The sequence below is a fragment of the Canis lupus genome, chromosome 17 (genome assembly GCF_011100685.1).
Source record: "Canis lupus familiaris isolate Mischka breed German Shepherd chromosome 17, alternate assembly UU_Cfam_GSD_1.0, whole genome shotgun sequence".
NCBI classification, from domain to species: Eukaryota; Metazoa; Chordata; class Mammalia; order Carnivora; family Canidae; genus Canis; species Canis lupus.
Window position 1 is genome coordinate 22,978,769 of NC_049238.1, and position 15,625 is coordinate 22,994,393.

Genomic DNA, 15,625 nt, shown 5'->3' on the forward strand with positions numbered 1-15,625 from the left:
AATAGCAACACATCCTATTTGCCCATGTAGTTACCATTTTCCAGTATTCTTTATTCTGTTGTGCAGATCTGGATTTCTAGTTGATACCATTTTCTTTCTGCCTGAAGGGCTTCCTTTAACATTTCATGTAGTGTGGATCTGCTTTTGGGGATTGCCTGCAGTTTTCAGATGTCTACGAACATCTTTATGATACCTTCTCTTTTGAGGAATATGTTTACTGAGTATAGAATTCTAGGTTAATAGTTCTTCTTCTTTCAGTGCCTAAAGATGTTCTGTTGTCTTTTTACTTGCATTGTTGCTGATAGGAAATCTGCTATCATTTTTTGTTTCTCTGAATGTAATGCAGCTTTTTCCCCCCTCTGGCTGCTTTTAAGATTTTCTCTTTTATCATTGGTTTTGAGCAATTTTACTATGATGTTTCTTAGTGTAATTTTCTTTATGTTCTTCTGTGTGAACAGAAGAAGGGTTTATGAAGCTTCTCGGAACTGTGAGTTTCAGTTTTCATCAAGTTTGGGTGATCATTATTTCTTCAAATATTTTTTCTTGCCCCTGGCCCTTTCAGACACTCTGGTTCCATGAACATTAGACCACCTGAAGCTGTCCCACAGCTCACTGATACTTTTGTCATATTTTAAAAATTCTTTTTGTATTTCATTTTGGACAGTTTCTGTTGCTGTGTCTTCAAGTTCATTAATCTTTTCTTCTCCAATGTCTGATCAGCTGATGATCTCATCCAGTGTAGTTTTCATCTTAGATACTGTTTTCATCTCTCAGGTTTGATTTGGGTTTCATATCATCCATGTCTCTAACCTTTTGAACATTCAGAATAGCTGTTTCAATGTTCCTTTCTGTTAATTATACTTTTGTGTCAACTCTAGGTATGTTTCAGTTGGTTATCCCTGAAAATGGGTCATCTTTTCTCCTTTCTTTGCATGCCTGGCAATCTGTGATTGGATGTCAGACATTGTGAATTTACCTGTTGGGTCTTGGATATTTTCCTATTCCTGGAACTATTCTTGAATTTTATTGTGGGATGCAGTTAAGTTCCTTTGAGAGATTGACCCTTTTAAGTCTTGTTTCATGATTTGTTAGGTGGTTCTGGAGCAGTGCTAATCTGGGACTAATTATTCGTCACTCTTCAGTACTCTACCCAGTGCCCTGTGAATGTTTTTTGTCTTTTTTTGGTAGGGACTGGCACTATTTTATTTTTTAAATTTTATTTACTTTTAATTTAAATCCAATTTAATTAACATATAGTGTATTATTAGTTTCAGAGGTAGAATTTAGTGATTCATCAGTTACATATAACGCCCAATGCTCATTCCATCAAGTGTCCTCCTTAATGCCCATCACCCAGTTACTGCATCCCCCGCCCACCTCCCCTCAGTGTGTTTCCTATAGTTAAGAGTCTCTTAGGGTTTGTCTCCCTCTCTGTTTTTGTCTTATTTTTCCTTCTCTTCTATGTTTGTCTGTTTTGTTTCTTAAATTCCACATGTGAGTGAGATCATATGATATTTGTCTTTCTCTGACTTATTTTGCTTAGTATAATACTCTCTAGTTCTATCCATATCATTGCAAATGGCAAGATTTCCTTCTTTTTGATGGGTAATATTCGTGTGTGTGTGTGTGTATACCACATCTTCTATATCCATTCATCTGAACAGACACTATTTTAGACCTTTTATGAGCACTGGGCTCTGATCTTTTTAATCCTTTAGGATGGTTCTTTCTCTTACCTCAGGTGCTCCTCATAAGCATATGTTAAATATTCAAGAAGACCCTCCATAGATTTTTTTGGGTTCTCTTGCTGTGTATCTCTCTCCTCTCTGATGCTCGTCCCTTTGCACTGTTGCTCCCCTGACTTCCTTGGCTCTCAAGTGTTGTCTCCTCAACTCAGAGAGTCTTCTGCACTTCTCTTGGTTTCCCCCTCTCTGCACTGAGACGTAGAAACTCTCCAGGCAGATACCTGGGGTAATTGTAAGACCCACCATATTTGTGTCCTGTCTCTTATCATCATTGTCTTTCATTGCCTTGATGTCCAGTATCCTTGAAAACTGAATTTCATCGATTTCCTTTGGTTTTTTGTTGTTTCAGGCGGAAGGGTTTATGTGGTCCTCATTACTCCATCCAGACATGAAGTGGGATCCCCCTCCCCACTTTCTTTGGATTAAAGCTTTTAAAAACTTTCCCCTGTATGGAAGCTTTAAACTTTGGATTTAGTAGATTTGTTAATATGTAGTATAGCATTGACTCAAACACTTTTAACAGTTGTGTGATCTTAGGCAAATTACTTATTTTCTCTGTCCCTTATTTGTTCCCTCTATTTCCTTTTTGATAAAATAAGAACAATAATAGTACCTACCTCATGTGGTCATTATGAGGATTAAACTAGGCAAAATATATAAAGTGCATAGAACAGTCCCTGGCTTCTGTTAAGTACTTAACAAGTGTAACATACTGTCATTATTTAATATCTACTGTTTGCCATCACCTCAGTATATAATTACTGAAACATTATTATATGCTTTATTATTTACTGGGCTACTGTCCCCTCTCCCTATTCAGGTCATTATTATTTTTTTTAGTTCAAATATTCTTGTTTATTTATCTTACATTTACTTTTTAGATTTTTGGTACTCAAAGTGTGGTCCTTAGTTTGGTAGAATTGACATCACTGGGAGCCTGTTATAAATGCAATTCCAGGCCCCACTTGAGATTTACTGGGTCAGAATTTACATTGTAACAAGATTCCTAGGAAATTCCTGTCCACTTTAATATTTGAGAAGCTCTGCTACTGATGAACCATAGAATAATTTTGTATCTCCTCTCACAGATAAATCCTGGTGAGGTTTTTGATTAGAATTGAAATTATTTTAAATAAATACTTTTTGTAAAATTGGCAGCTTTAAATATTTTATTTTTTAGTTCAGTGACACGATGTCTCACTCCATTTAAATCACTCTCCTCTTCCAATTTTTAAAAAATAAGTCTCACACATTCATTGGCATGTTTGTTACTTTTATTGAGATTGTATGTGGGATGCTTTTCCCATTGTTTGTCATTTCTAAAAAATAGGAAATCATATAAAAATGCACAAAATATAGTAGTAGCAAACATATATGTCACACATATCCACCATCAGAAAGTGTAAGTATTAGCATTTTGTCATTTTTCCTGTAGCTCTTGTTTTTTAGTTACAAGAAAACCTTAAAGTTGAAATTCCTTCTGTTTTCTTTTGGTCCTATTCCCCTTGCTCTCCAGAGGCAACCACTATCTTATATTTAGTATGACTATTCCAGGTTGTATTATTATGTATTTACTACATAGGTGAGCATACTTAAATAATGTGTAGTATTGTTTTGTGTATTTGTAATTTTATGTAAATTGTAGAAACTATATTATTTTGCAGCTTATTTTATCAATCACTATGTTTTTTGAGACCTATCATTATCAACTCACAATTTAGAGATCTAATTCATTTCTTTCGTTGTTAAAAAGCAAAAGATGGACTATGCCAATTCTATCCATTCCTTTATGGAGAGATGCTTCAGCCCAGCTTTTTTTGCCATTATAATTAATGTTAGAGTAAGAATTCTTGAACGTATCTCCTGTGGACACATGCAGAAGAGTTTCTAGGTATATATTTAGAAATTTATCTACTATAAATGCCCAGTGCTTAGAAAAGGGACTAATCCATAACTATTTATTGAATAGATAATCAGCTAGACACCCCTACCCTGTCTAGTCAGCTGCTGTTTATAAGAAATGTACCCAAAGTGATATTCAAAAAACCATGCAAGGTAGTTCTCTATGTTGGATACCAGTTCTTTTCTTAGTCTTCCTTTCTGAACCTAGAGGGCCATTCTGTTGTCTAAGGTTTTAGATACTATCTCATTCTAGTTTTTGGTATTTCTGATTCTCTCCCAATGGACTGCTGCTCCTCCTTTATATACACATCCATGGTTTTGTGCTTTTTCCACTCACCTTTCAGTTATCCTGATTCTAAAAGTATGAATTGTCTACATAGTATAATTTTGGAAAATATCTGAAAATGCAAACAGCATAAAAATCCCCAAAACCATGAATCGCACTACTCATGTATTCTGTTAAAAGCTGACTTCAAAAGTAAATTCTCTTAGGCAGCATAATAGAGGAAAGAAGATAGACTTTGGGTACAGACTTGGTTTTCTATCCTAGATGTGCCACTTACCAGCTGTGTAATTTGGAGCAAGTATTATTTGGTCTGAGCTTTGGTTTCTTTACCTGCAAAATGATAAGAATAATACCTTCCAGGTAAAGTGTGAGGACTCGTAAGGTGTTTGGTAAATTGTAAGCATTCAGCAAATGTTCAGTAATGCTTTTCTTCTTCGAGTGCTTCTGGTTTTTTAGTCCCCCCCCCCCCCCCCCCCGCCTTTTTTGGATTATTTGAGAGAGAGTAGAATCCATTCTCTTTCGTTCTCTAGCCATAGGATGACCAAAGTTTTTTTGTGAATCTTAGAGAAGTTTTAAGAGATATTTAGATCATGTTCAATTTTGCTAGCATTCCTATGTTTTTACTAATACAAATTCCCAAATGCCCAGGCACTCTGTCCCAAGGTTTCACTTCTGTATTGCTAGATGTTGTTGCCTTACCAGTTGGCATGGCAGTTCTCATGCTTTGTCAGCAGGTAAAAAAGTAATGCCTGTTTCTTATGGAAAATTAGGCAAATACAGAGAAGTAAAAAGAATATTTAAAATTGTACACTACTTGATATTTTGGCATTTTCCCCCTCTTATGTGTGTTTAATTATAGATGTGAATCTACTGTTCATGATATATTTATGTTGAGAACTGAAGATATTGATAAGATTTGATAAATTTTCTGTGCCTTAGAAGTAGTTCTTGGAAAGTTTAGCATTTGAAATAGGTGAGCTCACGTATTTCTTCTGTCTGTAATAAAATGTGGTGTTATACACAGAAATCTTGTTCCCACAACAATTCAGGAATGCTGCATACTTTCTGGATCTCTTGACTTTGGTTTTGAAAATTGCTTAAGGGAAAACCTACTTTTTCTAGCATCTAAAAATATCTGTATTATTTGAGCCTTGGTCTTATGGTTTATTATTTTCAACATATTTATTTGGAACTTTTAATAAGACTAATTTACACCTTTTTTTCAATTTCAAACAGAGTTTTCTTTCTTTGATCCTAATGACACATCATGCCAGGAAATTCTCTTTGATCCTAAAACTTCTGTATCGGAACTATTTGCCATTTTAAGACAATGGGTTCCTCAGGTCCAGCAAAACATTGACATTATTGGAAACGAGGTAAGGAATTCTTCCATTTTGTATTGTTAGAATTGTTAATTGTATAGATGCTCCCCTCTCTACCCTCAAACCCCATCCCTGAATGGAAAGGTGGTGATAAATGAGAAACCTTTTAGAGATTCTGATGGTTGGTCTTTGTATCTCCAGGCTTTGCATGGGGCAGTTGAGTTGGTATTGTACATTCTTTCCACTGTTCCCTCATGCTCTTCACTTGGTTATGCCTGGAGTTCCCATGGTAGAGATTCTTGGTGGCAGCAGGCATTTTTCCATACTTCTTTCTTTGTACAAGTTAATTTTGTAGACTTAATTAATTAATTTTAAAAAGATTTTTTAAAATTTATCCATTTGAGAGAAAGAAAGAGCATACAAGCAAGGGGGAGGGTCATAGGGAGAGGGAGAAGCTGACTTCCCGCTGAGCAGAAAGCCCTCATCCCAGGATCTTGGGATCATGATCTGAGCTGAAGGCAAATGCTTAACCAACTGAGCCACTCAGGTGCCCCAATTTTGTAGACTTAAAAAATATATATTTCATGAGGAGATTTGATTACCAGTATATGTTTTATCTATACTTTTGGGTGGTCTGGTAAATATCTAGGCTTAAATAGAGTTTTAAAAAGTATTTGATTTTTTGAAGGAGAGGAGAAAGAATAACTGTTTTTTTTTTTTTGACCTGCATATCATCATGTTTTAAGAAGAGAGACATTGTCATGTTGTAAGAAGATAGAGCTTATGTAGAAAGACAATTTTGCTTATCCTTTGAGAAGTTAGGGACATATTTGTAGTGCCAGATTAGCTTGGAATAGTCTTTAAGAATTCCCTTTAGTCTAGTGACAAATTATTTTCATTATGGCTATTGGATGCAGAATTTAAAATTTATTTAAGAGAAGCCAGTTCTAGCTACTCATTTTATTGAGAACTAATTCCGATAGGATTGACTAACTTGATTCTCAGCATGAGTTTGAAATCAGTTTTTAATAGTTTTATTATCATATTTTCCTGGGTTTCCTCAGATTCTCAAGAGAGGCTGCAATGTGAATGACAGAGATGGATTGACAGACATGACTCTTTTACATTACACTTGCAAATCTGGAGCTCATGGTATTGGTAAGTGTGTGGCGAATCTGCTAGTGGCTTCAGGATCTGTATTAGTGTTTGTATAAGCTATGTTTAGGCCAACCAGAGTCCCTGGGGGGCACCTAGCCGATGATGTAATACCCCCTGAACAGGCAGGCATTCAGTTGATTCCTCCTAAAAATCTTGTTCCCTACCTACCTTTTTCTCAGTGTGTGTGTGGGAGTGTCGTTGTAGTCTCCTGATATTTCCCACGTTTTCTAGAGCAGGCTTCTTGGCTGCATTCTTGCTAGGTGAGAGTAAGTGGCAACACCCTAGAACATTCCTGAGAGTTTACAGCAAGATTAGACAATCCAAGCTTTTTCCCAAGCATCCCAGTCCCTACAGACCTCAGTCTTTAGGCCTAAGGAGTAGTCCCTTATATCTAACATATATGCATATATTTTTCCAGATTGGTGTTCAGTGCTTTACCATTGTATAAACCTACCTCTGTTACTTAACTACATATTATGAATATCTCTCCCTGTTTCAGTAGTCTGATATAGTGCTTCTTAAACTGTTGATGGTGAGGGACTTTTCCCCCCTACAATCCATAACAGACTGATTCTTTTTGTAAAAAAAAAAAAAAAAGGAATTGTAATAGAAAAATTAAATAAAGACATGAAATACAAGCCCAATTGTTTTTCAAAATGCATGAAATTACATTTCAATTAATATATTCTGAAGAAATGATTTCATGGGGAAAAAGAAAAGAGTTATCAAAAGGACAGAGAAATTATAGTTTGGGACTGGAAGTGGTCCACTGAGTAGCACTGATTTAGTGCATTGCTTTTAATGGTTTTATAGTATTCCACTATGTGGATCACTTACAGTTTAATCAATTTCACATTATTGCACTTTTAGAATAAAATAATTTATTTTTATTTATTTATAGAGTAGTCCAGTTTTTAAATTTTATTCATAGTAAAAAATGCTGTGATGAGCATCCTCACTGCTAAGTGTTTATTTATCCATATCTGTAAGAATGATTATTTTCTTAGAACACATTCCTTGTAAGTGAAATTTTTGTGGTGTGTGGGTATATTCCATATGGTATTTGCTTTGGCTCTTTAAATAAAATAGTAGATATTCATCCATTGGAGCTTCAGTTTGTACTGAAAAAAAAATAATCTAGAAAACTTTCTTTAGGTGATATTGATACAGCTGTAAAATTTGCAACTCAGCTCATTGATCTGGGAGCCGACGTCAGCTTGCGGAGTCGCTGGACCAATATGAATGCTCTGCATTACGCAGCTTATTTTGATGTTCCTGAGCTTATAAAAGTGATTTTGAAGATGTCTAAACCAAAAGGCACGTACGACAAGATCACCTTTAGACGTTACTGATTGACTATTTTATTAGTGGCATAAAAATTAAAATTCAAAGAGATTTTTGCTTCTGATCCATCTTGTTCCATATGACCTCTTATCCCATTTTTTTTTCCAGGAATAGTTTAGTGTATCTTTATTGAAGATTAATTGCTGTCATTAAACAAAAGACATTACAGAGAGATACAAAACAAAGTCATGTTCTCTGGGTTTTTTACATCTCTGCAAATTCCCCAGTATCACATGGATTTTTATCAAGCGTAATTGAATCTGTATAATTTTGGCATATAATTCTTTTGTCTTGAATAGCCAGAAATAGAGTAGGAAAGCTGTCAGAGCTAAGCATTGGAATCATAAGGAGTATTTTAGATTGCATTTGGTTCTGAAATTCCAATTCCATTAAAGGATACAAATTCAGGGTATTTTTTCCCCCTTCTTGTTTTGGTGGTGATATCCTAAAATTGAATTCAGACTGTCAAAATTATGGTCCTGGTATTTCAACTTTCTCTCTGGTCCTCTCAGTGGGTCAGTTTTCTTGCTTTTTCTTTTTTTCTTTAAAAATTTTTTTTTAATTAGAGTTCAATTTGCCAACATATTGCATAACACCCAGTGCTCATCCCGCCAAGTGCCCCCCCTCGGTGCCCATCACCCAATCACCCAACTCCCCGCCCACCTCCCCTTCCACTACCCCTTGTTCATTTCCCAGAGTTAGGTGTCTCTCATGTTTTGTCACCCTCACTGATACTTTCACTCAAATAGGTCAGTTTTCTATTGAGGAAAAAATGAGACAGTAATATTACTCAGTTAAAGGTGGGCAGTGTACAGGGTTTTCCCCATTTGTAGATTTGTTTTAGAGATTCAGTAGCTGAATTTCCCAGAATGTTTGTTTCTTACTCTCATTTGTAATATTGTCCATTTTATTTTAAAATTTTACCTTTTAATTTTTGGTTGATGTTATGAAGAAAGCCTCTTGAAAATACAGTGTCTTTAATAACTCAGGAAGCTTTGTCCTGAGTATGTCTTAGTTGTTTGGAATTGTAGGCAGGACATGTAGGGCAGTATGGTTTAGATTAAGGTAGGATTAATGCAACCAGATATATGAAATCCTTGTTACAGAAAACATGAAAAACAGGATTCCCAGATCTAGGAGATTTCTTGTGTCTGAGTATAGCATCATGGTGATTTATTGAAAGTTATTAAAATGTCCTTAAAATTGCAAGATTCTTTTTTCCTACCATGAAGTCCAAATGCCTTTGCTGAATAAAGTATTATGAATGAATATGATTTGTAAGCATTTCTGTATTTAGTCTTTAATTATTCCTGATTTGAAAATTCTGCATTGTTTTACCTACTACTTTTTATGTAAAGGGCCAGATAGGACATACCATAGGCTTTGGGAACACTGCAGCTATTTGATTTTGCAGTTATAGTAGGAGGCTAGCTGTAGAGAACGTGTGAATAAATATTTATGGCCATGTTCCATTAAAACTTTATTTATAAAAATGGATGGTGAGTTGTGTTTGGCCCATGGACCATAGTTTGCTGGTTCTTGACCTAAACCCTACTACTTCATTGTAGCTGTAATGGCATACATGCAAGAGGGTAATGAAAAATTGTATTAAGATCGTTACTTTTACAAATGTGATAGTTGGAAAGTCTATGATAATATCAGTGCATGTTATAATGAAATTTTATTGTACTAAGAAAATAATTGGTAAGCCAGATTGTAATATGAAGATTTAGTTCCATCATGAAATGGTGCTTCTAGTGGGTGGGTTTAGGTCTCATAAATGGCTTAATAAAGTTCTCTCCCCCCAACCAAAAACAAAAACAAAAACAAAAAAAACCCCCACAACCAAATCCTGCCTGTCTCCTTTTATATATAATAGTTAAATTTAAATTTTTAGTTAATATACTTGTGGTGTTTAATTGTAGATGTAGATGCCACTTGCAGTGACTTTAATTTTGGAACAGCTCTGCATATTGCTGCGTATAACTTGTGTGCAAGTACTGTGAGATGCTTATTAGAGCACGGAGCGAATCCTGCATTTAGGGTAAGAGATTAATTTAAAAGAATTAAAATGTCTAACATCATTTTCCAGTAAAGAGTTGAATCTGGATGTTATTATAGGACTAATATGAGCAAAGAATTTATGTTTTTGTGCTGCATATAAAGAGTAATGGTGATCAGGTTTATCTCAAATAAATATAAGGCCTAGCAGTGAATTTCAGTCCCCTCATATTGATAAGCTCTATAACATTTCTTTTCATTCAGTGAAGTAAAATGTTCTTTAATGTGTCACCATCCTTGATTTTAAGTCTTTCATGTAGTTTTTTGATATATTTATAAAAAGTTAGCTATCGAATTAAAATGTGTATGTTAAAGTGATATTTCTGTATTAAATCATATTTTAAGTTCTGTTAGAAGTAAATTTTATTTCAGAAAAATTTTTAAAATGCACATTTAGAGTGGAGTAAACCCTTAATAATTAAAGAAAAAATGAATTTTTTCAAGGTAGTCATGTAATTTAGTAAATTTACAGTTAACACACAGGATTGAATTTCATAATCTTCAAGTCTTTTGGTATTTTATTGTCTTCACAGAGTGGCTCTCAATGTTCATTTCCTAAATAGTAATAGCAATGACTTGCTCTGGCAGGGTTTCTTAATTGATTTGATATTGTAATAATTGGGTCTGTGCCGTCCCTTCAAGGGACAGGGCTGGGGCTGGGCAGTGTTTGAAAAGGTCTCCCTCCTCCCTCTTTTCCTCTCCCTCTGCTTACTTTCTAGTTCCCCTCTCCTGCCTACTTCTTTCTGCCACTGTTCCCTCTGCTTTACTGCATCATTGGTTAATTAACCCTCTCCCCTTTCCTTCCCTCTGCCTCCTCCCTCCTTCTCTATTGTGTATTGGGCACCGGGAGAACACAACAATAAATAAAAATCTTTGTCTCCAAAGGGAGTGTAATCTAGAGGGGAGGATGGATGAGTACTTTAACTGTGGTGTGTTGTATTCACTCAGTGGGTTACGATGTGGGAGTGGGCAGAATGCCATGGGCTCTAAGCCTTGGGAGAGCTTTCCGGCAAAGGTGACATTGAGCACTTAAACATAGTTAAGAACTGGCCAGTTAGAGGAGGGAGGTGCAAAAACCTTTTAGGCAAAGAAAAGAGTAGCATTTATGAAAGGCTAGGGGATGATCCCGCAGTTTGGTTGGTATGTGAAGGTGATATGCTTTTTGCTTTTCCTAGTAGACTGTTGACAAAACCTCCTTAGTGGAGAGACTATTTTGAATTTAGTAAGATGCAGTGAGGCATGCTATTGAGGTAAATTACCACCTGAAGCCAGAAACAATAATTATTGTATTTTGAAGTTTAATATTTACAAAAAAAAAAAAAAAAAAAAAAAAAAACCAGCCAGCTTGTGGGGCAGCAGTTGCCCTTGGTTCATATTCTGGTAACCACAATTTTAGAAGAGAATAGAATTCCATAATTAATCATGATCAAGCCTTCTTTTAAAAAAAAAAGATTTTATTTATTTATTCATGAGAGACACAGACTGAGGGGGGGAACAGAGACACAGACAGAGGGAGAAGCAGGCTCCATGCAGGGAGCCCAATGTGGGACTCGATCCCTGGTCTCCAAGATCAGGCCCTGGGCTGAAGGTGGTGCTTAAACTGCTGAGCCACCTGGGCTGCCCATGAGCAAGCCTTCTTATGTTAGCATGACATCATCATTGTTTTTATTTTATTATTTTTTTAAACAGAAGTTTTAGTTGCCAAATTTAATAGGAATTAACATAAGTGTCATCATCTTTGAGTTTAAGTCTTTCATTTAGTTTTTGATATATTTATAAAAATATATAAATATTTCATTCTAGAAAGGTGAAGACTTAAAAATCTAAAGTAAGGGATGCCTGGGTGGCTTAACAGTTGGGCGTCTGCCTTTGGCTCAGGGCGTGATCCCAGAGTCCCAGGATCAAGTTCTGCATCAGGCTTCCTGCAGGCATCCTGCTTCTCCCTCTGCCTATGTCTCTGTCCCTCTCTCTGTGTCTCTCACTAATAAATAAAATCTTTTAAAAAAGGGACGCCTGTGTGGCTCAGCAGTTGAGCATCTGCCTTTGGCTCAGGGTGTGATCCCAGAGTTCTGGGATCAAGTCCCATATCAGGCTTCTTGCATGGAGCCTGCTTCTCTCTCTCCCTGTGTCTCTGCTTCTCTCTGTGTGTCTCTGATGAATAAATAAATAAAATCTTTTTAAAAAAACTAAAGTGAAATAGTCATTGTGAATATAGCTTACGACTTACCAGTATAAGGTTTAAAAAAAAAATTCCTCCCGTCTTTTTATCAAGAGTACATATTTGTGCTATACATACCTTCAGTATATTTTGTATATTTTCTTTGAAATCTGAAATTCTTTAAAATAGTCCTGTCGCCATCCCAGAAAGTTGGTAACATGCCTTCTGCCATATTTCTACTTGAGACCAAACTGACTTGAATTTTAAAACAGAAACTGTGAGGCACATGCAAACTAAGTGTGTTCTAAAAGCTTCAGTCTTTCATCCATATGGAGCATTTGAAGATAATTATCAGCAGAGAAAACAAGGAAAAGAAGTTTCTCAGCAAAAGAATCTTGATTCATCATATTAAAGGAAGATTATAGTCTGTAAATTCTCTCGTAAAATCTAAGTTTTTTGGTTAGGGATAATAGAGGAGGTATACCATGTTTGAGGGAAGGATAGCCCTAAGTAGGAGAAAGGCTGTGTCTAGTGGGTCCTAGACATGGATTCAGATGTCACCTCTGCCAGGAATCATGTAAATGACTTTGAATGAGTCATTAACCTTTCCTTGCTAAATTTCCCTAATTGGCAAACTGGAAATGTTAGTAATATTTTATTCGGTTAGTTGGTTATTGTCTCTCCTACTACAATATAAACTCTCAGTGGGCATGGATTTTTATCTGTTTTATTCATAAGCTTTTTCTTGATGTGAGAATCAAATGACAATTTATACAATAGGATTTGGTTATATAAACACCACACACATATTAGTGGAAGTATTAGTGGGATGGTAACAACCATTTTATCTTGTTGCAGGATAAATCCAAGGATGCAGTCTCTCCTTTATAGTGAGACCAGAGCTCTTTTTTTGATTATAGCCTGAATTTTAGAAGTATTGAAACTGTAATTTCTGCTCCTGAAATCTGAGTCACTCCATGAGGGGGCAGGATAGGTGAGGTCCCACAGCCGTGGCGGCAGCTGTGGCACAGTGGACAGAGTCTTGGATCTGGGTCTGGGAGGCCAGTGAGTGCCATGACCTCTGTCTTTGAACCCGCCTTCTCTGAACCTGTGCAGCCAGGCATGCTGTCCACTCATGACCTCCGCACTTGTCCTTCCCTGAACCTGGGCTGCCTCCCCCGACCCCTCAGCCTGTCTAGTCCTCCCATATTTCCCTGGGCCTCTGCGTACCTGCATCTTAGCATTGCACCTTCCTGCAGCTGCTCTGCATGCACACACGCCACTCTCCTGGTGTCCCTCCCCCACCCGTCCCTTCCCCCCTGCCACTTTTCACCACTCAATGTAATATACCATATGTTTTACTTGTTTGATTGTTCGCAGTCTGTCCCTCCTCTCCTCCCAGAAGGTGTGCTGAGGACAGGGCTTTTTCTCTTCACCGTGGTGTCATTAGCATTTAGAGTGGTGCCTGGCATGGAGTAGATGTTCAGTAAATTGTTTGACTAAATATACACGACAAATGTATTTAATTTCAAAAAAATTTTTTTTTAAATTTCAAAAATTTTTTGACTTTTATTTTTAAAAATGTGTCTGACTGCATCGAGCTGTCGGTGATACGGATTTCTCTGTATCTGTAGAACGACAAAGGACAGATCCCTGCTGATGTTGTCCCGGACCCTGTGGAGATGCCCCTAGAGATGGCCGATGCCGCCGCAACTGCTAAAGAAATCAAGCAGATGTTGCTGGACGCGGCGCCCCTGTCATGCGAGATCTCGAAGCCGCTGCTTCCAAACTGTGACCGCATCACCAGCAGGGCGATGCTTACGTCCCTTGGTCTGAAGTTGGGGGATCGCGTGGTTATCGCCGGACAGAAGGTAGGGGAAGTAACTGTGGTCTCCGAAGCCATGTCCGAGGTCGCAGTGTGGGTGGCCCGTGTGCCACGGCTGCAGACATACCGGCGTGGCCAGAATTTTGAGGTTTTCAAAAAAGGGCAATGTGTAAACAGAAACATACTTAATGAAAATGGGGAAACTGAGATGCCTGCTCACTGTGAAGTATGACCTAAGAACATAAGCTCCTTGGGTGGAATAGTGAAGGCCTCTCTGTTGGGGTGGGGAGAGGGGAGTATGTAGTGCTGCTGAGTGCACTTGGAGGCAGGCGCTGAGCCATTGCTGAGCCTGGAGGGTTTCCCTGCAGCCCCACTGCCACCCTCAGGGGGTTCCCCCTCCCCCCGCCAGGACTGCCTGGGAGCATTGGAGCAAAGGAGACTCTTACCATTCATAGATGTTTGGCCTTGAGATCCTATAAATAGAAGAATCTTAGATATTATTTCAACCTATAATAGAAAATGCACATGGAAAAGGGGACCCACCCCCTTGCCCTGGCCTATCGAAGATGCTCCAGGTGCATCTATTCCGTGCCACCACCACCCCCGCCCCCGGGTTCTTATGGCACTCTTGTTGCCATTCTCTCTTTTTTAATACCTCATATGGAAGGGCCGTTCCATTTTCTTTAATTTTGGAGTTACTAGGGAACTGGGTTCATCATAGAGAATGGAATGGGGAGTCCTATTTCCTGACACAGTTAGATGTAAATATTTGGGTGGGCTTGTGGGAAGGTGACAAAAGGTTTCTCAGAAAATGCTGAAAACTAGAAGTTTGATTTACTGAGAAAAGTGCTTCAAAGAGGAAGGTAAACTCCAAACAAACGATTGTGTTGAGAATGACATTTACCAGCTTCCAAAAGAATATATTCATAGGACATTTGTTAGCTTTTTTTTTTAAAAAAAGCTTGGGATTAATATTCAGCCTCTCTAGTATTCCTGTGCTATGTCTAAGAATGGATATTTAGAAGGGTTATTCTGTTGTTTTATTTTACTTTTTATTTTGGATAATTTAAAGCTATACAAAAGTAGAAGCTGAACGTGTATGTCCCATTTAGCTGGGTTTAACTTGATTGTATCACAGCCAATCTTGCTTCTGTTATACTTTCTCTCATTCTGTTGTTTGCCTTTTCATCCTCTTAGGAATGTCTTTCAAAGAGTAGCAGTTTTAAATTTGATGAAGTCCGTTTTACCAACTTTTCCTTAGACGGATTGTGTGTGTTTAGCATAGCTAAGAAATTTTCTAGTGTCATAGGACAGTAGAAGATATAGTACATAGATATTCTCCCAGAGGTTTATAGTTTTAGATTTTACATTTAGTTTTATATTTAATTTTGAATTAACTTTTGTAGAGTACTAGGTTTAAAGTTTCTCTCTCTTTTTTGTATCTGATTCTTCCAGCACCATATTTTGAAAAGACTATTCTTTCTCTCTTGAATTGCCCCTACCCTTTTGTCACCTGACCTTAGATGTATGGGTATATTTCTGGATTTTATTCTACTCCAAGGTCCAGTGATTACCCTTTCTTTAGTACTACCCTGTCATGATTGCTGTAGCTTTATAGTAAGTCTTACAATCAGATGTTGTTATGCTTCAGGTTTTTATTTTTCTTAGTTTCTTTGTCTTTCCATGTACACTGTAGAATCAGCTTATGGATTTCAAGTCATACAAAGAAATCCTGCTGGGATTTTGAATGAAGTTGTGTTGACATAGATCAGTTGAGGAGAATGGCTATTTTAAAGATATGGAGTCTTTAAAACACAGGCACAA

At 37.1% G+C, this 15,625-nt stretch overlaps 1 protein-coding gene across 13 annotated transcripts in view; it reads left to right on the forward strand.

Moving 5' to 3' along the window:
• CLIP4 (CAP-Gly domain containing linker protein family member 4) overlaps positions 1 to 15,625 on the forward strand; it is a 99,898-nt gene that overhangs the window by 26,741 nt on the left and 57,532 nt on the right. For all 13 annotated transcript variants that reach the window (XR_005372271.1, XM_038561178.1, XM_038561181.1 and 10 more), the window contains exons 3-7: positions 5,170 to 5,309; positions 6,320 to 6,413; positions 7,569 to 7,730; positions 9,683 to 9,801; positions 13,611 to 13,847. Coding sequence is in view for 12 of the 13 variants with exons in the window: in XM_038561178.1 (XP_038417106.1) it covers positions 5,170 to 5,309; positions 6,320 to 6,413; positions 7,569 to 7,730; positions 9,683 to 9,801; positions 13,611 to 13,847 (752 nt within the window). In the remaining variant the exon portion in view is untranslated. The remainder of the gene's footprint in view (positions 1 to 5,169; positions 5,310 to 6,319; positions 6,414 to 7,568; positions 7,731 to 9,682; positions 9,802 to 13,610; positions 13,848 to 15,625) is intronic.